This window comes from Cygnus olor, chromosome 1, assembly GCF_009769625.2.
Source record: "Cygnus olor isolate bCygOlo1 chromosome 1, bCygOlo1.pri.v2, whole genome shotgun sequence".
Taxonomy (NCBI): domain Eukaryota; kingdom Metazoa; phylum Chordata; class Aves; order Anseriformes; family Anatidae; genus Cygnus; species Cygnus olor.
The window spans coordinates 198,532,098-198,557,035 of NC_049169.1; the positions used below are offsets into that span (position 1 = coordinate 198,532,098).

Sequence of the window (24,938 nt, forward strand, 5' to 3'; positions counted from 1 at the left end):
GTTCATCTGGTCCAACCCTGGCTCAAGCAGGGACATCCAGAGCAGGCTGCCCAGCACCATGTCCTGGCAGCTTTTGAAGATCTTCAGCGAGGGAGATTCCACAACCTTTCTGGGGAACCTGTGCCTGTGCTCTGTCACCTACACAGTAGAGAAGTGCTTCCTGGTGGTCAGAGGGAATCTCCTGCATATCAGTTTGTGCCCATTGCCTCTTGTCCTGGCAACTGGCACCACTGAAAAGAGCCCGGCTCTGTTCAGTTAAAATAGTAAGGAGAATACTACTCTGCATCTTTGACAAGCTGGTATACCCATAGACAAGTACCTTCACTGCACCTTATAAGACCTGAATCCTGACCTTGGATAAAGCACACAAAGCTCCTGCTGGAGAAAAAAAATGCCTCATGTCTTGGAGCAGAATTCAGCTCTCAGAACTAAAACAGCTTGCACTCACTTGTTACTTTAATTTTGAAATGTATTTTCAATTGATATCTTGTATAAATTATGAGCTGAGAGCAATGTGCTTTATCAAGAAGACAATATTACAGTCACAAAGTGCTATCCAAATGGAAAGCCCCCAAGAAAGCAAGAATGATGAGAACATTACAACTATATTATTGGAGATCTCTATGACAGACTCTTGCATTGACTATCACACACTTACAAAGTATCAGTTTTCATTTGGTCATTGTTATTTAAAGCAGGAGAAGGCTTGCTCTTCTGACCATCAGTTCCTCCTTTGGATGTGTCCTGGAAGAAAAGCCTTGGCATCCACAGTGACATTAAAATTCGTTTGTATTCATTTCGAAAATTCTGGTTAAGAAGTCCATATATTATTGCATTAAGGCAGCTGTTGAAATAGGCCATGAAGTAGCTTATAATGAATAACCATTCAGGAACTTTTGGTGCCATTTCCAAAGGATCGATGGCTACAGCCAGTCCTATGAAGTTCAGAGGTGCCCAGCAAAAGGCAAAAATCACAAAAACCACAAACATGGTAAGAAAGTTTCTGAAGTCACTTGGCTTCAGTCTCAGCTTTGTTTCTGACTTGACTCGTCTTCTAACTTGAAGCACTAAAACCCAGATTCGAAGGTAGCAGAAACTCACAACGGTGATAGGGACGATGAAATGAATTACCACAACAGCTATTGTATAGTAGGAGCTTGCAGTCTGAACAAATGTGCATGAATAGATGCGTGGATCATACTTTAAAGAGCCAACAAAAAAATTTGGTACAGTTGCAATTACTGTTAATACCCAGACTAAGGAGACGTAGAGCATTGTGTTCCAACAGCTATACACTTTGTCATAGGCAAAGCTATGACATATATAGCAATATCGGTTTATTGCAATTGCAGTGATGTTGAAAATAGAGCCTATTACACTTAGTCCCATCACAAAACCACTCACTTTACAGTGCATTTCACCCAAAGTCCATCCATTGTGGAAAATAGCTAAGAGCACCAGAGGGTATGGATACAAGGCCACGACCAGATCAGCCAAAGCCAAGCTCACCACAAATGCGTTACCTAGAGGAAAAAGAAAAACATAGACATAAGTCTGTAAGCAAGCGTAGTTGTGAACAAGAAAAACATGTATTACTTTATTTTGGATATCTGCAATATTAAATTATTGATGATGTCAGCAAGCAGCAGCTATATAGCACCAATAGGTCTGTAGGGGAAATAATTTTGTCATTCAACTTAGACCACCACAGAAATAGCTACGGCAACAGGATGTCTCAGATCTTTTGGTGACTGGATTATACTCTCCTTTCTATTTCGATCTTCAATCACAGAATCACAGAATCGTCTAGGTTGGAAGAGACCTCCAAGATCACCTAGTCCAACCTCTGACCTAACACTAACAAGTCCTCCACTAAACCATATCACTAAGGACTAAGTCTAAACATCTCTTAAAGACCTCCAGGGATGGTGACTCAACCACTTCCCTGGGAAGCCCATTCCAATGCCTAACAACCCTTTCAGTAAAGAAGTTCTTCCTAATATCCAACCTAAACCTCCCCTGGCGCAACTTTAGCCCATTCCCCCTCGTCCTGTCACCAGGCACGTGGGAGAATAGACCAACCCCCACCTCGCTACAGCCTCCTTTAAGGTATCTATAGAGAGCGATAAGGTTGCCCCTGAGCCTCCTCTTCTCCAGGCTAAACAATCCCAGCTCCCTCAGCCGCTCCTCATAAGACTTGTTCTCCAGACCCCTCACCAGCTTCGTCGCCCTTCTCTGGACTCTCTCGAGCACCTCCATGTCCTTCTTGTAGCGAGGGGCCCAAAACTGAACACAGTACTCGAGGTGCAGCCTCACCAGAGCCGAGTACAGGGGGACAATCACTTCCCTAGACCTGCTGGCCACACTGCTTCTTAAACAATAAACATAACCATCAACGAGCCATTACATAAGCACATGCTGAGGTGCTTCAGTATCACTAACTTTGCAGCTGGATGGAAAAGGAGAAAAAGAAAAAAGTCTAAATTGCTCCAGGTGGGAAGGCTACTATGTTGTTCTAATCTATAACTGGAAAACTAACAGGCTTGACAGTTATCAAGGGCAAGGGTACATAAAGACGAGGCCTACAGGGATTAGAAGGATGCATTGTTTTAAGTATATCCTGAATTGCTACACAATAGACTGTAATACAGAAATTTTCTGCATGAATGTCCTACCCTGCAGTTATTTTGCCGGTGGATTGACTAAGGAAAAGTGAATTGCCTTCATTACCTTCTGTAGAAAGGCATATTTAATTATATGCACATGGTAAAAATGTGCAATTACAAGAGAAAGAAAGTATTCAAATGCATAGAAGGAACCTTCAGATCATTTTCTGCTGATTATGTTCAAAGAGATTTTAGTGATATGGTTGAAATTTACTGTCTCTCTTTAAATGGTGAGCTGTTAATCAGTTTGAAACTTCTGGATGCTGTACTTAAAGTAACTTTAATAAAACAGTGAGATATTAAACTATGTTCCTGAAAAATGAGGTTCTTACCATGCCAAGCAGTGTCCCCCTTGCTTTCTTGGAAAAATAGGAAATAACTCTCTAGGAACTTCCCAGGAGACAGAAAGGAGTGGTATGAACTTTAGATTCTTGGTAGCATTAAACATATTTCTGGTTCTCATACTCACTTTTTTGCTTCAAATCCTTCACAGTATGAAGTGCAAAAGACACAACACCTTTTAAAACTGTGTGGGCAACACTATTTTTCGAAAAGAGTAATTAGGTGATTAAACCTACAAATTCTGAGCTTTCTAGTCCTCATCAAACAAAATATTCTCCATACATTTAATTTTAAGTACAGAAATACTGTTGTGGATAAGGAGGCCATTAGATGGGAGACAGAAAACGCAGAACCCTATAGGATTGCTTTTTAAAAAATGGCAGAATTTCACTTGTATACTATTTTTTCCACTTGCTTGTGCATCTGTACATTGTTTAATCAAAATGCAAGAATAGGGAACCCTCTTTTCTCTCATACAGTTTAGGAAAGGGGTGAATTTCCACACCAGATAGGGAACTTAATAGAAAGCGGGATTATCAATGCATAGCCAGAAACTCAGCTCATCTCAAGACAGGTGTACAGTTTTAGAAGTTTCCTTGTTATACATTTGGCAGCCTGTCTCTCACTCTCTTTATACTTCCAAGGCCACACGAGTGTTTTCACAGCTACAATTCACTGACATGGTAAATCCTAATTAGAGCTAATTTAGAGCAAAGCAAATATCTATTAGTTTTATGATCTGTGAGGAAAGATTGAACAAACTAGAGAGAAAAATGAGGGGTAGATGATAACAAACTTCAAGTAAGTGAAAAAGGAAGGATGTAATATATTCCCGTATCTGCAGTGAGCACGATCTTCATTTACAACAAAGGCGCCTCAGTCTAGACATGGACAAAAACGTTTTAATGGCATGAAGAAGGCGGTGCTGGAACATCTTTCTTTATGCCTGCTGTTGGAAGTTGTAAGAAAAAGTTAAATAAACAGTTCTCAGTACTGGCCTACTGGCCCAGCTGACCCCTGTTTCGAGCACAGGAAGGATGAAACATGACTTTGAAGGTCTTTTCTATCCATATGAAAACTATGGTAAAATACAACACTAACAAAGGAACAGGGGTATCTTTATCAGCATCTACTTACATCACAGCAACGAGGATTACTCTTACCCTTTTTTCTTACTGTATCTGACAGTAGAAAATAGAGAAGTCAGGAGAAACAAACTTTCATTTTCTTTTCTGTTTTTTTACAAGAATGAGTGATTAAATGAATATATCAAATCTCTCAGGCCTCCTAGCATCAGCTAATAGTTAAAATATAAGTATTCAGTTAAAATCAACTGAGCAGGCAGCTCCTTCAACCATATTTGGAAGGCAAGTGACTTTCCAAATTATGTATGTAGTTTAGAACTTCTTGAAAATTCCATCTAGCATGAATAGGGGAAGTTAGCAATGAACTTGTCAAAAATATAATATACCACTTTGCAACATAGAAGAAAGATATTGCAATATGTATAAAGACCTCAAGCAATTTGTCACTTTTACAGCTGTTTACAGGTTTGGTTGTTCTCACTGTGCACCACAAAGTAAGGTCCAAAGTTTTTTTTATTTTTTTTCCATGTGTCTGACCGCAGAATGAAGTTTAATATTATATTACTGAAATGAATAATCTACAAAAAAAGAAAAATCTAATTCATAAAAAATGTGTCATCAACATTTTGGGAAATTAAAGGTCTTAGAGGCTTTTAAAGTGCTTAGAGAAAGTAAATGTTCCTTGATATACCTAAGAAGCAGCATTTGGAATGACTTCAGTGACATTGATAAGATAATCAGAGGAAATTTTTGGCTCTCTCTCATAAAATAGAAACCACAGAATGCTCATCTCAGAATGATTATCATTGTTTGTTAACTTACCCAATAGATTAAGCTCCTGGATTTCAGTTTCATCAGATAGAAGATTATATTCATTTATAAGAAACACATTTGCTCACTGGAATGGAAAGACCACTTAATTACAAGAACTAGCTACCAGAAGCCAAATATCTAGCCAGGGACTCAAAAAGACACAAAGTTCTGCAAGAGATATTCCACTTGCATACAAAATCCCTCCTCAGTTGTGACATCACCTCTTTCTAACGAAGATCCTGACAGGAGGCACGGTATGAAAGTTGCTGGTTGCTTACAATTTTTGTTTCTGACTACCAGAAATGGAAACAAAATGTTATTTTGATAATGTTGAACTCAATGTTATTTCCTTTACTTAAAATATGTTGGTATAAATTATCTGCCTTTTAAGTGTCCTTAATGACTGCTGAAGTTAATGGGAAAATTGCCATAGACTTAAAGGAGTCATTAATCAGACCATTAAAGATGTAATAAATAAAGACCTCTTATTAACGAGAATGTGAATCATTGAAACATTTGGTCCATATAACAAGAGGAATAGCAATAAAAACGCAATTCCTAGAATTATGTTTGGAGATAAAAGAAAAAAAAAATCAAAGTCTAACCCCCTTTCATAGCTCCTACAAGTTTTAAAGGAACAGATTTTACCATCAGACAAAGAGAAATAGGAGTGTGTTAATCCCAAGGCATGTTAGCCAGGATCCATTACAGCAAGTGGCTGATTTGATCTATTGTTTGAGTCTAAACCGACATGGATGGAGATCAACGAGGCCTATGCAAAAACCTGAAGAAAGCAAGCAGTCCTTCAGCCAAGATGACTGTCCCTCCTTAATCTCCCCTTGTCTGTAATTAATAATAGAAACTATGTAGCTCTATTGCATGGAATTTCTCTTGTGCATGGTCATCTTTTTAGGCCCAAGCCTAAATACCTTTTCCATGCCCCAATGTGGAAAGAAAAAACATGACTCTGGAGGGACTGAAGAACTGGCACCAGGTAAGTAGGCAGAACTAAGGATTGGATAGATTTTTGTTTCTGTTTCCAGAGTGTCCCCAGTAAATTTGGATCAAACAGCATGCCAGAAGATGTTAGCTGCTCCTGGAAACAGGCTGATGCTTCTTACATCCCAGATGAAGGAAAAGGGAACAGGGACTGAGTGTTAACCCTACACCATGATTTCATTCTCTGTTGTTCATGGGATACTGCAGATACTAACAGCCCTGGATTGGCATGTGCTAATCTGGGACATAACAAACCACGGAAGTCAGAGCATTACATAGTCAGTATCAAGCAAATTAAACTGAAACTTATAAACAGAATGTGGATGTCTCATCTTCCTCACTGATTTTTTTTCCCTCTACTTTTGGCTTATTTGATTAGTATTTTTAAATGTATTTAAGTTCTTGCAGTATATTTTTAAAAGCATTTAAGCACCAGCCTCTTAAACTGTTTAAAATCACCTGTGTCAACTTTTTTTATTTTTTTTTCTCACCATCTATTAGGAAGAATAAATCATAGAATCATAGAAACATTTAGGTTGGAAAAGATCTCCAAGATCACCAAGTCCAACCATCAACCCAACCTCACAAGTCCCACCACTAAACCATGTCCCTTAGTGCGACATCTGCATATCTCTTAAACACCTCCAGGGATGGGGACTCCACCACTTCCCTAGGCAGCCTGTTCCAATGCCTAAACACCTTTTCCATGAATAAATTCTTCCTAATATCCAGCCTAAACCTCCCCTGGTGCAACTTGAAGTCATTGCCTTGCGTCCTATCACTTGTCACCCGAGAAAAGAAACCAACACCCTACTCACTGCAGCCTCCTTTCAGGTAGTTGTAGAGAGTGATTAGGTCTCCCTTCAGCCTTCTTTTCTACAGGTTAAACAACCCCAATTCCCTCAGTCACTCCTCATAACTCTTGTTTTCTAGTCCTTTTACCAGCTTTGTTGCTTTTCTCTGCACATACTTAAGCAACTCAATATCTTTCTTGTAGTGAGGGGCCCAAAACCAAACACAGTACTCAAGATGAATACAAGTACCCATGCCATGTACAAGGGGACAGTCACCTCCCCAGTCCTGCTGGCCACACTAGTTCTGATGCAGGCCAGGATGCCGTTGGCCTTTTGCCCACCTGGCTCATGTTTAGTCGGCTGTCGACCAGCACCCCCAGGCCCTTTTCTGCCAGGCAGCTTTCCAGCCTCTCTTCCCCAAGCCCATACCACTGCATGGGGTTATTGTGCCTCAGGAGCAGGCCCCAGCGCTTACCCTTGTTGGATATCACACAACTGGGCTTGGACCATTGATTTAGCATATCCAGATCCTTCTGCAGAGCCTCCCTACACTCAAGCAAATCAACAGTGTTGGCTAACTTGGTATCATCCACAAACTTATGGAGGGTGCACTCAATTCCCTCATCCAGATCACTAATAAAAACATTAAACAAAACTGTCTCCAGTACTGAGCCCTTGGTAGCAACACTGGTGACTAGCTGCCAAGTGTACTTAACTCCATTCACAATGACACTTTGAGCCTGGCCATTCAGCCAGATCATAACCCAGTGAACTGTATAATCCTGACTGCCCAATGCAGATGAAACTCCACACATATCAGTGGGAATGAAGCCAGCAGAAGTGGACACCAGCAGCACGCAAAGTAGTAGATTAAGTCTTTCACAGACTGACATTTGAATTCCCTGTGACACTACAAGTCACTATGGTGATCTTTGATTTACTGAGAAGTGATAATGTAGTGCAGTGTTCAACAATGTGTTACTAACAGAAGGTTTACCATAATGCTCCAATAAAGTGTCAGACAGGTTTTTATTTTCTTTGAATATGACTTTTTGAAAGCAGTGACGCACTCCTTTGTAGTTTTGTTTCATGATTTCAGACATTTGTGGGATATACTTCAGATCTAAATGTAATGGGAAGGGACAGGTGATAAGTTTTCACTAGAACTGCAGTATTTTGGAGATTCTGGCAAAACAAACAAACAAACAAATAAAAAAACATAAACAGTGATTTGAGGCTGGACCTTTGACCTATGGAATGTTCAGCTTATTTCTTTTTAGGAAATGCATGTTCTCTGAAACAGTTTAAAACATTTGATGAGTTTGGAGCATTTGAGTTATTTTATGCTATGTGTAAGGAAATTTCTCTAACATTGCTAGGAGTACTATATGCAGAACAGAAGGAAAAAAATTACTGTAGGAGTTATCCTTTTCATGTGAAGCTACCTATGGGCTTTGAGAGAGCTTTCTTTTCAGAAGAAATTCAGGCTTAGATACCTTGAAAGTCAGAAGTCTGTGTTCCCCAGTAGTTTTCACAGAAAAGTCTGGAATCCAGACCAAATAGGGTTTAAATCCTAGTCATCCACTTTCTGGATGATGCTTTTTTCCAATCTGATTCCATGCTGTTATGCAGAAGATGAGAAAGGCACTCCTCATTTTTAGATAAATAAATATAAACACCTGACTTTATTTTATTTTAGTGAAGAATGCTCTGCACACTCCTTTTCAAGCTGTGGGCCAATGTAAAGAATACAGGATTCAGAGGATTAGAAGCTCAGAATGTAAAAAGTAGCTTAAGATTGTAGGTTAGTGACCAGCAGACTGCTGGACTGGGACAGTCTGGTCTTGGATCCACATTTGCAACTATGAGTTGAAGCTAGAAGCTACATTAGAAGGAGCTGAATTTTAGACCAGTAAGCTGTAGGTCTCAGTTGTCAACATGGTCATGATGAAAAGAGGCACATAAGTTGCACTGCTGATTAGTATGTCTTTGAGATCATGACTTTGGCATGCTTGGCAGCTACGTATTAATATAATTTAAGTGAGCAAAGCTTCAGTTTTTTCTGTGTGCCCAGACTTCTCCCTGTGGTTAAACATGGGATCACTAGTACCTGTTCTGAGTTTGCCATCTGCAGGTTCAAAAAAATGTTTATAATGCTGTGCTGTTAAAAACTTAGTAAGCGCTTGAGTTTTGTAACCCGTAGGTTTGTAATTTTGCTAATCTGTGCTTTCTCTGGTGCAATTATTCAGAACAAGTAGGGACGGTGATGACTCTCTATTGCCACCTACTGCACCAGAGCTAGCCAAACCAGAGACAAGAAATTGTACCCTTTAACACTGAAAAAAAAAATAAAAAAAAATGTGTTTGTTCTTCCAGAGCAAAAATACGATCGCTACTCAGACAGTACATTTATGGGGTGATAAATATTTTTCTGAATTTCTGATACTTTCTGAGACTGAATGAACTTTCCTGGTACTGTCTGTTTTTTTCTGAGAGAAAATGGGAAGCCAAAGATGCAAGACAGTCTCTTCTAGAGAATCCGCTATTACCTTAGTGGTTAGGACACTTCTATGGTAGAAGACCCTTTCTTTGTAAAAGGGCTTGAGACTATGTCTCCCATAGTCCCAAGAGAGTGCTCTACCCACCAGCCCAGCTGCTCTTCTGGGGTTAGCCTGCATGTCTCTCTCTAGGTTATAATCAAGAATTCCACCCTGGAACCATAACACACAGGTTATCGCTTATACTGTGGAGTGCTCTTTATCACTCTGTGTGAAAGCAAAAAAAAAATTCTTATGATTTAACAGGTGGGAGACTGAGATGGACAGATGCAGGGACTCTCACAAAACAGAACTTTGGAGGAACACTCGAGGTTCATGAGCCTTTTTCTTCTCTACTGGATAATACCACATCTATTAGGCACACCTTGCAAAAAAATGTGTGCCTGTCCAGCACACTGCTCCAAAATGACACCACAGTGGGTTACCGGTACTGAGGAATGGGGTGACAGAAGAGTCAGAGCTATTAAGAAAAGTTAGTAGGATTCAAAGCAGACAGAAGGAGTGGTTGCTGCAATAGGTAGTAAACCTGTGGAACTCCTTAACAGAGGAACTTGCAGATGCAGAAAGTTTACTTAAATTCAAGGGAAGGCTGGAAAAGTACTTGAAAGAGATATAAATTGAAGGTCACTGAACAGATAGAACATACTAGGTTCAGTAAATCCTCTGAGCTGCAAGGAATCACAAACTGAGAGCATAGGGGGGGAAGTATTATTATGGTTGTTTTGTTCTTATTTTTTCCCTGAGTATTTGATTACATCTACAATTAAAGAAAACGTACAAGGCTAGCTACAACCCTGGTCTGTAGCAATAGCCCTGCTTTTATGATGAGAACACCAGGTTTCAGTGACACTATTCAGAAGCACAGCTCCTTTTAAGCCTCCATGTTTTGCCGATCTCAGTTGTATGGTGCAACATTCTCATTCAGATCCTTACCAGCCACTCCTCTACACAACCAGCCCATTTTTGTTGACAAAATATTAGAAGGGGCAATACCCTTTTTTTTGTATCTCATCCACCTGCAATTGAGCTGCATTTTGCAGTGATCATAGGGGTGAAGTTCCCTTACACAACTGCCCTCACACTGCAGTCAGGATCTTGCCTTCATTGTAGTCTGAGAAGGTGAAAGGCCTTTCCTGTTACCAAGAGAATTTCTCTACCTAGGGGTACAGTTGCTTTTCAGGTAGGGGATGAAGGGAAGACATTTGCACTGAGTGCATACCACTGTGGGCACCCATGATAGGCCCAACTTAAAAACCTCCAGTTGCTGAGTGCAGTAACTGAACAACAACAACAGAGTGTTTTTTTTTTTCACTAATACATGAAAGAAGTTGTGTTTCCTGCATCTGTAAGTACATATCAGCTTAATTTTCTTCACTTGAAGTAATCACAGCTGTTGATTGCTTCAACTGAGGAAGAATAGGAAACCTACAGGAAGAACAGCAAGTACAAAAACTCATTTGCTGCTGACAAAGAGTCCAATATGGAAAGCTGTAAAACACTATGGGTGCAATCTAGTCAGACCCTATAAATTTCTAGATAACCTATTTTTGTTAATAATGTACATTTTTTTTAGTCTTCCAACTCTATGTTGTATTTCATATACAAAAAGTGAAATGCGTAGCATTTTGTAGTGTGTTATTTTGTTAAAAAAATAAAACAAACAAAAACCCTGAAGCCTAAAACTTGATTCAGATCAAGACTTTTTGTGGTAATTTCCACAAAGATTTAGTCAATTGCTCTGCGGGACTCTTAATAAAGATCAGGTTGTATGGGACTTCGAGAAACCTGGTCTAGTGGAAAGTGTCCATGCCCATGGCAAGGTGGTGGAACTGGATGATTTTTAAGGTCCCTTCCAAACCAAACCATTCTAGGATTCTATAACTTGCAGTATGTGGCAGACACACAACCAGTAACAAACACATGCAAGCCAGTTACAGCTGCAAAAAGAAATCAAATCTAAACTAGTTATTGCTGCTACATATTTTAGGGGTTTCCAGACATGGTGGGGGATTCTAAGGCAGTCTTGGAATTATTAAAAATGGTATCTGATACACTGCAGTCAATATGGTGTCTAGAAACATCTAATATTAGGATCATGCAGATTGAAAAGGTCCCAACGCTTCTAACATTCTCTGGAGTCCCTTCATTATGATCTTGTTTTCCAATTTTTTTTTTAAATCCCCCCCCTTTTTTTTTTCTCTCCTGTTTCCTATTTTGCCAACGAAGAAAATCACAGAATCATAGAATCATTCAGGTTGGCAAAGACCTCTGAGATCATCTAGTCCAACCTTGAATAGATGACTCTTGATTAAAAGAGCCATTATAAACCTTTCAGTAAGGAAAACTCTTACCCTTTTCGTTCTTAGCTTTTAGAAGGCCTCATCATTGCACATGCATATGGAGTTGAATATCTTCAGAAGCTGTTGTCAGTCTGTGCCATCTGCTTCTTTTGGAAACAAGGTCTTAAAGTAAAGTACGCTGACATGATTCATCTTATAATGATACTCATAGGTTTGTAAACAACATTTAAACTGATGAGTAAATAAAATGCTTTTATAAAAAGTGATCATATATTCTCTTCTAAAGCATTGGGTGGTTCGTGTTTCAACTCATTTTAAACAAAGTGTGTAATGATCACTTCCTCAATTAAGGTCTTTCCTCTGAGACGCTAAAAGTGTTGCAAAAAGACTGGAAATACACTCAGTTTGTTCTGAGCCCATGACTCATGATATTGGTGAGCTAGTTAAATGAAGGGTGGTAGACATCAGCGTATAACCAGAGAATCACTAAAGTTGGAAGAGATCTCTGGAGATCATCTAGTCCAAGCCACCTTCTCAAAGAAGGGTTCCTACAGCAGGTTGTTCAGGGCTCTGTCCTGTCAGGTTTTCACTGTCCCCAGTCATGGATACTCAGCAGGCTCTCTGGGTAACCTGCTCCAATAAGGTACCTGCTCCAGGTAGAAGTAGGTATACAGCGCATTTAGTGTTCTCACTAGGGAATAAGGGGAAGACAAAAAGACTTGACCCACTAAATAGCAGAGGACGCCTAAGAATCTACCAGTTACTATATAGGTAGAAAAAGGACATACTAAAAAAGAGATAGAGTTCCTTGGTCAGAACAACAGGTCCTAGTGCAGATTAGAACAGGTAGGACTTTGTTTTGACTGTGCTTCTTTCCTCACATTCCTTATGACAGCAAAATCCGAACAGTCTCTGTCTGGATATAATGGTCTGAGCCAAACAGAGAATCTGTACCAAGAAAAATTTACAGACCTGGGAGGCTGGGGGTGGGGTGTGGTGAGGGTTGCACAGAAAGAGGGAAGAAGCACCAGATCCAAGCTAAAAGACTTTTGAAAACCAATTCCCACTGGCTTGGGCAGGGCCAGAATTTCCCACCTCATCTAGATATTCAAATGCTAGGTTCAGCTTACCCAGTTTGCAGAACCCTTTCCCATATGCTACTTTGGTCATCTTTGTGCACTGTGAACTTGCTGAGGGTACACTCTGCCTCATTTTCTAGGTCTTTAATAAAGATATTAAAGAGTGAACCCCTGGACACACCACTAGTGACTTGTCTCCAACTGGATTTTTTGCCAATGATCATGACCCTCTGGGTTCAGTCATTCAGCCAGTTTTCAATCCACCTCACTGTCCACTTACCTAACCCCAGCTAGTCTTAAGAATATGTTATCGAAGAATGTCAAAATCCTTACTAAAGTCAAGATAGACAACATCTAGTGCTCTCTCTTCATCCACCAAGCTAATCATGTATTTGTAGAAGGCTATGAGGATTGGATAAGCATAATTAGGCACTTGTAAATCCAAGCTGGTTATTACCAATCATCTTCTTGCCCATCATATGTTTGGAAATGTTTTCCAGGATTAGTTAATTTACTATTCATTACCTTAACGCTGAATCGAAAGTGTTACCTTCTTACAGCATCCTGTAATTTTATTGACTGCTTGTCTTCCAAGAATTAATTAAGTCAAACTTTGCTTAGGTTATGATATAATTAACCTAAAAAATGACATCCAAGAACAGGAAAATAATTAGAAATGTCACGTGTTCTCATAGGCTGATGCTACCCACAGATATGTCTTGTAAATTATTATTACAAATAAAATTTCTGGAAGTGATATGGAAGCCATTTCAACTCTTCAAATAAATTCTGTTGGCCTCAGTGGTACTGGCAGTATTTGGTGGTAAAAGAGAATACACAGTTGCATTTCTTAGAGTTTCTGAAGTATTTCTCTCTCAATTCTTTGCAGATGATTTTTATTTACATTTCATGAAAGAAGCACAAAGAATCCAAGAGTACAGCATTTTACTGAAAACAGAATGTATGATAAACTTTGATGGAGCTACTACATATTGGATAGTGTAATTATCTAGTTTCTGTAGGAAGGCTTTGGAAAAAGTAATCTGCTTCAGAATATATACAAGTATTCCTTTGTAAGGAGATTAACATCTGGGTTTTGTGAATTCTAAGTCTGTATATAATGGAGTTAAGCAATCTTGCACATAGCTGTAAAGCGGGGGCTACAGTTTCTGAACAGCTTGACATCCAACATTGGGAAATCTATTACATCATTTCATACTTATCCAGAAGTTGTTGTGTACTGCTGACTCCTTGTGCAAACCTCTGTATTTGATATGGTGGGTAACACATGCCATTCTTAGCTCTTGGCTGTGTGAGATGAAGTCCTCAAGCCAGAACCCAGAACTGATAAGTCTCAATGAATGAGACTAAAAACACCTGCAGTGATGAGTGGCTTTATTTCAGAGCAGTGTAGTAGCACATTTTATTACATCAGAACGGATTTGCTGAGATGCTTTTAAAAAAATATAGGAATTAACTATACCTGAGAATCTAAAAAAGATGGCCATTTATTTTTAAAGGACAACATGGAAGAATGTACAAAGGTGTGTTAAAGTTGCATGCTGTTTTGCATTCGCAGACTCAGTCACAGATGGTTTGTCTAAGTGGAGACAGAAATTCCAGTTTAGGTGCTGTGTGAAACTTTTCTTCTCTAACAATCCAAAGTTTGCACTCTGTGCATTCCAGTGGGTAACACCCGACTTCAAATGAATTTGCCGGAACACTCAATCTTCAACTTAGATTCCCAAGAGTGTTTCAGAACCACAAGTTGTAGTTCACGTAAATAACTCCCAGTCGGCACGTAGTGACTTCACCACCTATATATCTTGTCTGATCTTGAAGTGAAGTGAAGCATCATGTCCTAATAGAACATTCTCTTATTTGTCAGTAGGAAAGCTGAATAGAGTTGGCTACTTATAAGAACATCCTAAAAAAGAGCCCTAAAGACTACATTGCTGATGAACCTCACCACAGGCAGGATCACAGTGTGAGTAGATTAAATAGCCACATTTTTTTTAAACTATGCAGATAACATTCAGTAAAGTAGATTATTTTTACTTTAATGAAAAGGACTGTCCAAGCTATGAGTCAGAAGGAAATAAAAATGCCTAGATTGATCAGATAACAATATTCATAGGTGATAACCCTAAGGTCCTTTTCACTATTTGAACTCAAATTAAATATTGTGTATACTGATATAATTGGAAAAAAATAACTGTTTTTAGTATGAGAGGACACTGAGAATTTCAGGCAGGCTTTAAGCAACCTTGGAGATATGAGGATGTCCTTTATAGGTCCCTGTCTTTTATACAGGGATATATTTTACTCTTTAACGTTAGCTCTGAATTTATACTTTGTTAACACAATGATATTTACAAGGCCGATGTATTAAGCAGATATTTTTTCTTATTAGCTAGACTGCTAACTCCAGTGGCTGCATGTGATTTCCTGACAGCAGGTGTTGCCCTCACTGTGCAAATACAGCAGTCTGACAGAACAGATGAACAGATGTTGTACTATAGCAGAAAGAATACGATGCCTGTGGAAGTGATGCACTATTGGCATAGACTTCATATGGGTATTTAAACACTGAAAATTAGCCCAGTTAAAGTCCATAAATAGTGGCTGAATAAAATTAGTATCTTTGTGAGAATTGGTATGTTTTTCTCTAGACATAGTGTAAGCAGAATTTATTAGACAGTATAATCAAACATCTCTATAATTAATAAATAATTAAGAAAGAATCCCAGCAATCCAGATACCAGCGATCAATAATGCCATTCAATGAATGTGTTTAGGCTAACATCATCGCTTGTCATACCAAGACATGACTGTCCCATACTCAGCTGCAATGTCAGGAAAACATTGACGATACAGCTCACTTGCTACCAGTATCGAGACCAGCAGGACTCCAGAGCTACCAAAGCAGCTACTCGTGTTAAAGAGCCCAATGGAGCTACACCCACAGTGATTTAGACATATTTTTGTTAGCTTTTGCTGGAAATTTGTTTCATGTCCCTATGAAGGTGGAAGTTTAAAGGCCAGAGCAACCGCTCAGACTGATTTTTAGGAAGATGTATGCTACCATAGCCTTTCTTCCTCTCCACAAAGGAGAAAAATGGTTTTGTTTTATCAGCCCAGGATAATATGGCTGTTCTCATAGGTATTCTTGGGAACAAGGTAATGTATTTGACACTCTAAATCTAGGTACCAGTATTTGCTTCTAAATGATAATTTAGAAGAAGCTAAAATCTGGAGCATATCTAAAGATAATGTTACTCAGAATAAGTCTGAGTTGGAGTAGGAGTAGGATTTACTCCTAGAGGCAGAGCATGGTTTGTCACTGATTTAATGAATTGACTATAGTCTCCCATAGCAACCTCAATATAATGGTTCAAGCCACCTGGTAAATATATGTCTCCTAAGAATACTTGAAAAATTACGGCCTTTTAAAATGAGCTGTGCTGGCTCTCTGTGAGTAGATTTGGTCTCTTAGCTCATTGGCTGGTTGTGTCAAAGAGCACCATAAATCCTTGAAGATCTTCTGCTGGTCCATCCAAGAATAGAGCTTTATTGCAGAGAGGTCACGCCTCATGCAGTCAGTGAGTCTTGAGAAGGAAAAGCCTGTCCAGAGTCCGGGAGAGAGCAGGGAGTGCTGCTAAGAGACATAGGAATTTGCATTCTCAGCTGCCAAGAGGTCTTTCTAATTTCTTAACCCTGAGGGTATGTTTGTACTGTATGTTTCAGGGGGATTAAAGCAAGCTTACTCATACTGAGCTGATATTCAAAAAAAAAAAAAAAAAAAAGGCTGTGTGACTGTGTTAGAGCTGGATCTATGGAGAGCCTGGTTATGGCACTGCATGCAAAGCATCACGCTTACATCATCATTTGGCTTTCCTTTAGCTCAGAGTATGATCAGCGTAAACTTGTGCCAACTGAAATACACAGTGTAAATATATCCTTAGATTCTTCTCTTACAGGTTCAAGTAAACCCTTATACCTCTCCAGTCCAACCAAATGCTTATCATTCTGTTTCCTCTAGGGATAAGAACACCAATAGCTCCATTTACCCAGTAGAATAGAATGTGACATTTTTTTCTAAAATAGAAGTATCTTGGAGTTGATCTTGGTGATATGTTTCCTATTCATTTATCAATAAATAGATCACTTCCTGTAAAGGATTAAAAAAAAAAAAAAAGATTTGGAGCTGTCATCTAATATGGTATTGCCAGGTGCTTTGAAGGAAGATACAAAGCACACTACAGTTGTACAATAATCTGCTTCAGATTAGAATTTTATCCCAATCCTTAGGTGCTAGAATTTGGTTTACACATTTTGTACTTTCTCTGTTGTTTTTGGTAGCATTAGCTGCTTTAACTTTGAACACTCAAAATATCCAACAAAACTCCTTTTTAGTTATCTCTGTTAAAAACAAACAAACAAACAAACAAACAACACATTTGGATAAATAAGCTATTTAAGAAAGAGAAGTCAAGTATTTTGAGGAGCTTAGGGACTTGAATGCGAAGGAAGCTTCTTGGCATTTCTTCATATTGAAGATACAAATGAATAAATATCCGGAACTTGCATCCAAAAGAAGGAAAAAAAAAATATAAGGAAAAGTTCCATGTCTAGATGCAGGAAAAGTTTTCTCAACAGAGATATCATGGGCAAGAAAAGAGGATAGATGGAACAGAAGAAGATTTCCACCAAAGAAAACTGCTAGAGAGAGTAATATGGATAAAGTGGGAACTGGCAAAAACCTAAACTGAATTGGCTTTGCAAAGACTTGTAGAACAAATAAAGTGCCCTCTCACCACATTCATAAAAGGAAGGAGGATGGAGGAGTTACTGGGGGAGGGGGAACCTGAACAGAGACTTAAAATCAACTCAGACCAGCTGCTGGTCTGAAGAGAAATTTTGCTACAGTTTATAAAAGGACAGTAATGGTGGGCTTAGGGACAAGGCACTCCGTCAGGTGAGGAATTATCATATCTGCAATAAAGCAAAAGTGTCTGCAGGTCAGAAAGATTGATTATACTTGATAGCAAGAATTTTTTCACGTCTGTTATCTCAGAGATGGTGTCATGGGCTCTGACAGGACAGAGCTACTTGTGGGATGTTTGAAACAGGGCTGAATGTGCTCTCTTGTTCTCCCTCCTGGTCAGGAAGTGCTGATTTCTGCCAGCCTGTGGCAGAGAGCTTTGCTCTGCATGCACCCTGACAGCAGCTTTGCCATGGCTCCCCTGCAGCTGTGGTGCTTTAGTGTCCATCTGTGTCCAGTGGACACTTAACTGGACACTTTAGTGTCCATCTCCCCCTTCCTTCCTTGGTGCTGGTACCGTTGCCGTTTCGTTTTGCATGAATGGTGCTTGCAATGAGTTGGGAAAACAATTATCAGGGAGTAATGAGAAAACTAAAATACTATTAATCCCCCTAGAAGATCCATTTGTCGATCATATCCTATGTGGTAACAGGGCACCTGAATTAGGTGGGGAATTAGCTGGAGAGAAAGAACGGATTGAGAAATCTTTGGGCTTTTTAATCTCACTTTAACTGCAGACAAGGCTATAGAAACATTTGGAAGGAAGAAACAAAGATGCAGGTAAAGGCAAATGGTATAAAATTCAATGTAAGTTTATACAAGGAGGCTCTACTTACTAACCTGATCATCTTTACTTAATAAAAGCTGGACTTTCTGTACCTGGAAAATTGCTCTAAACTGATCTAGCTTTGGAAGCATATTTGCTATGTTACCACACATTCTGCTGCTACCACTGCCTGGACAGCGATGAAAGAAAATTGTTGGACCAGAGGGAGATAACCTACATTGCAATAACTGATTCAGAAGGGTTAGGTCACAGAACACAGAGAGAACCAATGAATTTTTGTTTTAACACAAAGTTTGGACCCCACATTGCTATAGGGAATTGTCAAGATCTCTGTTTTTTTTTTTTTTTCTTGAGGATTAAAAGAGTAGAAAGTGGATAGAGTATAATAGTATGGGGTATGAGGTCAGATAAGAAATAATGATTGTGGAGACTGAAAATGCATAAGAAAAAGAAGACCTGTATTAGCAAGTTACTGCACCAGGAAGAGCCATCTATATGATATCATCACATAAAAGTGGTCTCAAGACATATCAGGTCTATTCCGTCCATTCAGGGAAGGACAGAACAGAATGGGATGTCAATATTATTTTGGTGAAAGTATTGGTGGTACTTCATCTTTGTTATTTTTATCGGTTCTGTCTTCTCTTGTTCAATAAAGATAAATTCAGCTTGTATAGGCAAATTGAAATGTATAAGACAATCAGGGAAATGAAGAGTCTGTTTAATTAAAGGAAAATAAAAGCATTTGGCTAGTTTACTGTGGAAAAACAAAGGTTGAGAGGGAAATAGTTGCTTGTTTTCTATTAACACGGCGTAAGTGTTCTCAATAGGGAGAGAAATGATATATCCAAGTTAAATGACAATTTTAGTTCTACAAATAAAGCCCACTATAAATTAGCAACTAATAAGCGAAAACTTAAAATTATATTAAAAAAAAAAAAGCTTGAACCACAGAATTATTATAATGTGATAAGATGATAAGAGAGCTTTATTTTAAGTGTTGGGTTCAACGAACTTTTGTGAATATTGAAGTCATGTTCCCATGAATTCCTCAGTATAGAGTAGCTTCAAGGCTAGAGATCCTGAATCTGAGAAAGAATGTGAAGGCTGGCTGACCACACACACAGTCCCAGGGAAAAGAAGTCTACAAATCCAGGGTCCAAGAAGTCAGGAGTACAAAAGTTCTGCTTAGCATGGTCCAACCTGAAACCATTGTAAGTTGATTTTATTTCACCTAAAGGTAGATGTCCACACTGAGATAGTCTCTCTTGATTCTCTTTGTATTTAATGGAGAGAAATGAACAATATTGTGAGTTGAATCACGTTGTTCAAATGTAGATGTCAAAAAATAAGATGCCTGAACTGTGCACTAAAAATTCTGTTTCCTCTCCCCTGATTATAAGGGGATGCTAAAGGAAGAAGCTCAGAAACAGGTATCTCCACTGTAGTTTCTAAAGTTAGATAAATTCCTCCCCAGCAGACAGCTGTCCTCTACCCCATTGCACAGGAATAATAATAGGGAAGGCATACAGGAGGGAAAGAGAACTGGTGTAGTCAAAGATATGAAGAATAACTGGAAACAGGATATAACAGTGGATAAAACTATATTACAGACAGAAATGTGGAGTGAAGACTACAGAGAGGGAAACAGACAGGAAAAAGAGTACAAGACTCGGTTATATTACTAAACATTTTTATTTAGTATAAAGACAAGTACAAAATTACAATTCTGTATGCAAAAATGTTTCATTTCATGCAGATGTCTATGCATATGAGTAGTGTGTCCATCTCTAACAGCCACACACACATGCACAGTCATTATTTAATTAAACATGCAAATGCAGCTGTGTTCATATGGGTGGGAACAAAACCCCATTAATTTTAATTTATTTTCTATGGTAAGAGCATCTTGCCATTGAAAAGATATCAGCCTTATTTCGCTGTGTTAGTTATTATATATAGAAAGGAAAATAGTGGAGGAAGAGAGTAAAAAGGGTTGACACAACGCACTAGAAATATCACTTTCCACTAATGCATTCTTTGGCAGTGCACCAAGGTTAATAAATATTGGTTCCCAGGTCTGCACAATTCTGTGAAATTATATTGGTGAATGTGCCTAATTCTCACCTCACCGTTTTCTTCTGGCATTAAGGCCAATGAAATACAAACGGTTTGCTCTATCGCCCTCCCACAGGAGATGCCTGGTCAGTTCCTACTTTCTGAATTACATCCTATTAGGCTGTTCCCCCAGCCCGTAATGTTCTATAGCTATGCTATACAATATATGCTACATGCATGTCCTGAAAGTCTTAAAATCATCTAGTGATTTTGAACTTGATACACCTTCAGGACACTTGACCATCCAGCGGTGATTGTTTAGCACAGGTGAACTTTAGCACTTGAAAAGTTTAGCACTTTAAAAGCTGCCTCCAATTAGGCATACTTAAATGAAGACACACAAAATCAATAGTCTCTTTTGAAAATTCAGTACACAACGCCAAATAGAAAGACAGGTTAATTTATCTCGTCATTCTGATATACAAAGTTTTATTTAATTTTCTACTGTATTGGACCAAGTTACTTTCCCTCTAAAATTAGAAGTGATAAAAGCATTACTTTATGTAAATTTGGTCACTTTTAGAGATCAGAAATTGCTCAGCCTCTCACAAGCAGGCTGGGTGCAGTTATGTAAGACAAGCATGTTGATTCATACCAATTATGCTGTGTGTTACTTAGAAAAGCCTGCACAAGTTCTCCCCTCCCCCTCCAAAAACATTGAAATGTGGGAAAGAGGCTTCCGTATGCTATGAAATGATCTTCCTGTTGTAAGGCTGGCAAAATTCCCACTGCTTAAGGAGTGAATGAGCAATCTCTACCAACATCAATCCTACCCATTCTCCATTTCTCACCTACTGAGCGTAATACTTACCAACAGAAAGGGTAGCGGGTCATTTTATTTCACTCCATTCTTGTGTCCCATATTATATAACAGCATTAAAATAGATTAGCTTTTGACCATGCTTTGATTTTAAGGAGAGTGATGTATAATTAAATTGTTTGTAATTATCAGGTTTCTTTGGAAATCCTAGGAGAGAATAGCATTGGTAAGTCCTAGAAGTATGATAAAGCCCTAATTTGCTTTCTGAAGGGAAGGTTACTATTTGTACTACGGAAGTTGGCAGAGCTGCTTAATTTATTTCTTATAGAACATAGGCTTAATTGAAGTTCCATACTCTCATACCTATCCAAAAATCTCTGTCATTAACTTCTTCAAAGAGAATCAAGTGTTCATGGTGCCCCTCCTTGTTTCTGCAGTCATCCAGACCCTCTCTCTCACAATCACTCCACTTGGCTTCACCTAGTCTCTGTCTGACACTGCTTCCACCAAGTCTAACCCCTTGTGTGTCATTTTCCCATCACCATTTCATCTTCTCCCACATACCCTTCTCTTGCTAGTACTAACACATTGTTTCTGGTCTGCTCAGAAAGAAGCACCTCCAAGACCACCTGTGGGCCCATCTTCTTTCCTTGTCTGAGGCTAAGGGCTCCCAAGCACTGCCTTAGATTTCCACCACCTCCCCATTCCCCCATCACTCCACCCACAGCCCTTAAAACAATTCTCTACCACTCTGCTCCCTCCTTACGAATTTCTCTCTGGAAAGATCTCTGAACATTTACCAAACTATCCTCTTTCAGCTTTATCCCCAAGACCCATCTCTCCCTGATGGCAAGCTAAAAACCAGCAATTTATTTAAGGTATTTAACTTTATGAAGATTACACAAAAGGGATTCCCTGATATTTTTCATGATACTTATCAAAGACAAAGAGATGGTCGTGATAGGGTCAGTGACATCACGTGAGGGATGACCCCAGAAGCAGTTCAATTAGTGTATATTTGAATTACATAAGAAGACCATGTCTTATTTCAGGAGTCTTAGGATGCCATGGAGCACGTTGATCAATCTTGAACCTTATTGCCCCAGGCAAACACTCCCAGCCCAACCGTCCCTCTGCTGTCAGTTCAAATGAAGGAAACTGCTCCAAAAGTCCCTCTTCTGCTCCCCCTCAGCCAGGATTTGATGCTGGGGACCAGTCTCCCTCTCCAGCAAGAGCATGAGCACACAGTCCTATTTAGCAGGAGCTCTAGTCACGCTGCACATGGAATGCTGGAGAAATTGGAACCCACTAAAAAAAGAACTGGGAAATTCAAACCCCCCATGCCTCCTCCCCCTCTGTAAGGGAGCACCTGGCTGTTTAATTAGGCATGAAGTTGAACAGACGTAATGCAGAGCCCCCGTGCACCTGACTTTCCTCAGGCAAGGTTTTGTTACCCAGACCTGCATGCCCATCACAAAGCAAGGTCTCCAGGACCTGAAGCAGCAAGCAGACAGCAACTGCTTGGTGCAGGGAGACCTTGGGCAGGGACAGGGCTTTATTAGGGCACTGCACTTCGGGGAAAACATCCTCACCCCACCAGCGCCTGGCAAGTCAGTAAACCTGACAAGATAAGGTGGTGGAGGGCAAGGAAAATCCGAGAATTTGCGACTATCTACAGAGTTTGGTCATCCGAGGCACGTGTAGCTAGCCCAACAAGGACGGGAAGCAAAAAGTTCAGCAAATGAAACACACAGAGCCACATTTCAGAGCACACACACACAAATTATAGACACAAGTGAGAAAAAAAACACTTTATTTCTGATTGTAGGGCATTGGGTGAGCAGCCGATAGAGGATGGTGTCCTGAGGAGCGCTGTGAGCTCCCACGGACTCGGGCTGACACCTCACAGGCACGCTTTGTGCAACTTCTTTCTTCCTCCGATACTTTCGGGCACTCTTTGCTTCTGGTATTTTGATTTAATACTTCAGCTCCACAAAGACTACATAAACGCCTCATTAAGAGGCGCTTAATGACCTGCAATCCCTCCTTAAGTGCCAGGGCACGGCACAGCTAGGCAGGGCTGAGCGCCTGCGGGTCCCTGCACATATTAGCCCCGATATAGGGGGGACTTTGGGGGCCCCTGGGCTCCCGCTACCCCCTTCCGGGGGCTCGACCCCTTACCTGAGTTCCTGAGCTTGCGGTTCTTGAAGACGGAGACAATGACCAGCAGGTTGCCCAAGATGTCCACCACTGTGGTGAAGATCAGCACGCTGGAGAGAGCCGACACCACCCAGGCGGGCCGCGGGGAGCCCGCCGCATCCTCCTCCCGCTCGGCCGAACCGAAGCGACCCCTCCCGCCCGGGTCGCAGCAGTTCCTCAGGGAGCCATTCTCCAGCATCGCCGCACGGCGCGCAACAACCCACCCAGTCCCGCGCCGCCCTCCCTCCGCTGACTGGGTGGGCGGCGGGGCGGCAAAGCTTTTAACGGCCGCGCCGCGCTCGCGGCCCCGCCCCGCCCCTCCCCTCACGGGGCTCGGGGCAGGCGGGGGGCGGGCACTTCGCTAGGCCACGCCCCCGGCTGCTGAGGGAGGAGGCGGAGAGGAGACAGATATTGGGATGGGTCACCCAGGGAGATGGTGGAGTTGCCATTTCTGGGGGTGTTTGAGGAAAGGTTGGACCAGATGATCTTAGAATCGCAGAATCACTAGGGTTGGAAATGATCTGCAAGATCATCTGGTCCAACCATCCCCCTACCACCAATGTCACCCACTAAACCACGTCCCTAAGCACCACATCCAACCTTTCCTTGAACACCCCCAGGGACGGTGACCCCACCACCTCCCTGGGCAACACGTTCCAATGCCTGACTGCTCTTTCTGAGAAGAAATGTTTCCTCATTTCCAACCTAATCCTCCCCTGGCACAACTTGAGGCCATTCCCTCTAGTCCTATCACCTGTGAGAAGAGGCCGACCCCCAGCTCCCCACGCCTTCCTTTCAGGTAGCTGTAGAGAGCCATAAGGTCTCCCCTGAGCCTCCTCTTCTCCAGACTAAACAACCCCAGTTCCCTCAGCTGCTCCTCACAGGACTTGTGTTACGGAGGTCTTCTCCAACCTTCATGATTCTCTGAGACAACTACAAAAGTCACAGACAGGACATGCTATGTAACAGCTCCAAATGTATCAGCTTTGAAAAATACATGCATTTCAGTTTTTCCTTTCAAGCTGCAGGGATAGACAGTGAAGTGTGAATGAACTTTTTTCAGAAATTAAGTTTGAGATGTACAGCTTGGTTTGAGATCATGCACTGGCAGGTGCCATGTGCTTATTTTCATCAAATAAGACCTCTGGAGGTCCTTTCCAACCTCAACCATTCTGTGACTCTGTGCGGTTCTGTAATACAAGGAAGATGCGTGGGACAGAGAAGGACAGGCCCTGCATGTCCCTGTGGCTGGCTTCCAGCACGGCAAGCACAGTTACCAGGTGCCACTGATGGTGTATCAGTGGGTTCACATGGCACATGCTGACAATTAGGGCTGCTCACAGCAGACATAACTCCGATGGGTCTTGTGCCCCACTTTGTATTGCTTTTAGGGCCAGGCTAACCAGACTACATTGGGTCCTTCTCCTGCTTCAAGGTTTTGCCCCACTTTTGAAAATGATGTTGAAGCTACATCTTCAGAAGAGGTTACCGTGAAGCTACATTCTTCCTTTCCATGTTTCCTCAACTCAGAGGGAGGAGTATGCCCCATAGTTTTTCAGGAATTAGGTCTTGAGTTAACCTGCCTATGTTAAGTTAGTCTGCAAAAATTGTGG

General features: G+C 40.6%; 1 protein-coding gene across 1 annotated transcript; it reads right to left on the bottom strand.

The window, feature by feature from the left end:
• Positions 1-504: 504 nt before the first annotated feature.
• MTNR1B (melatonin receptor 1B) lies at positions 505-23,593 on the bottom strand. The gene is made up of 2 exons (XM_040544263.1): positions 23,308-23,593; positions 505-1,523 (listed from the first exon to the last, which is right to left on the bottom strand). The coding sequence occupies exons 1-2, from the start codon at positions 23,522-23,524 to the stop codon at positions 655-657; spliced, it is 1,086 nt and encodes a 361-aa protein (XP_040400197.1). The 5' UTR covers positions 23,525-23,593; the 3' UTR covers positions 505-654.
• Between the last annotated feature and the right edge of the window lie 1,345 nt (positions 23,594-24,938).

Coding starts and splice junctions, on each gene's coding strand:
- MTNR1B (XM_040544263.1), bottom strand. CDS start 23,524: ATGCTGGAGAATGGCTCCCTGAGGAACTGCTGCGACCCGGGCGGGAGG. Junction 1,524..23,307: donor CCGCAAGCTCAGGAACTCAG/GTAAGGGGTCGA, acceptor TTTTTCCTCTAG/GTAACGCATTTGTGGTGAGC.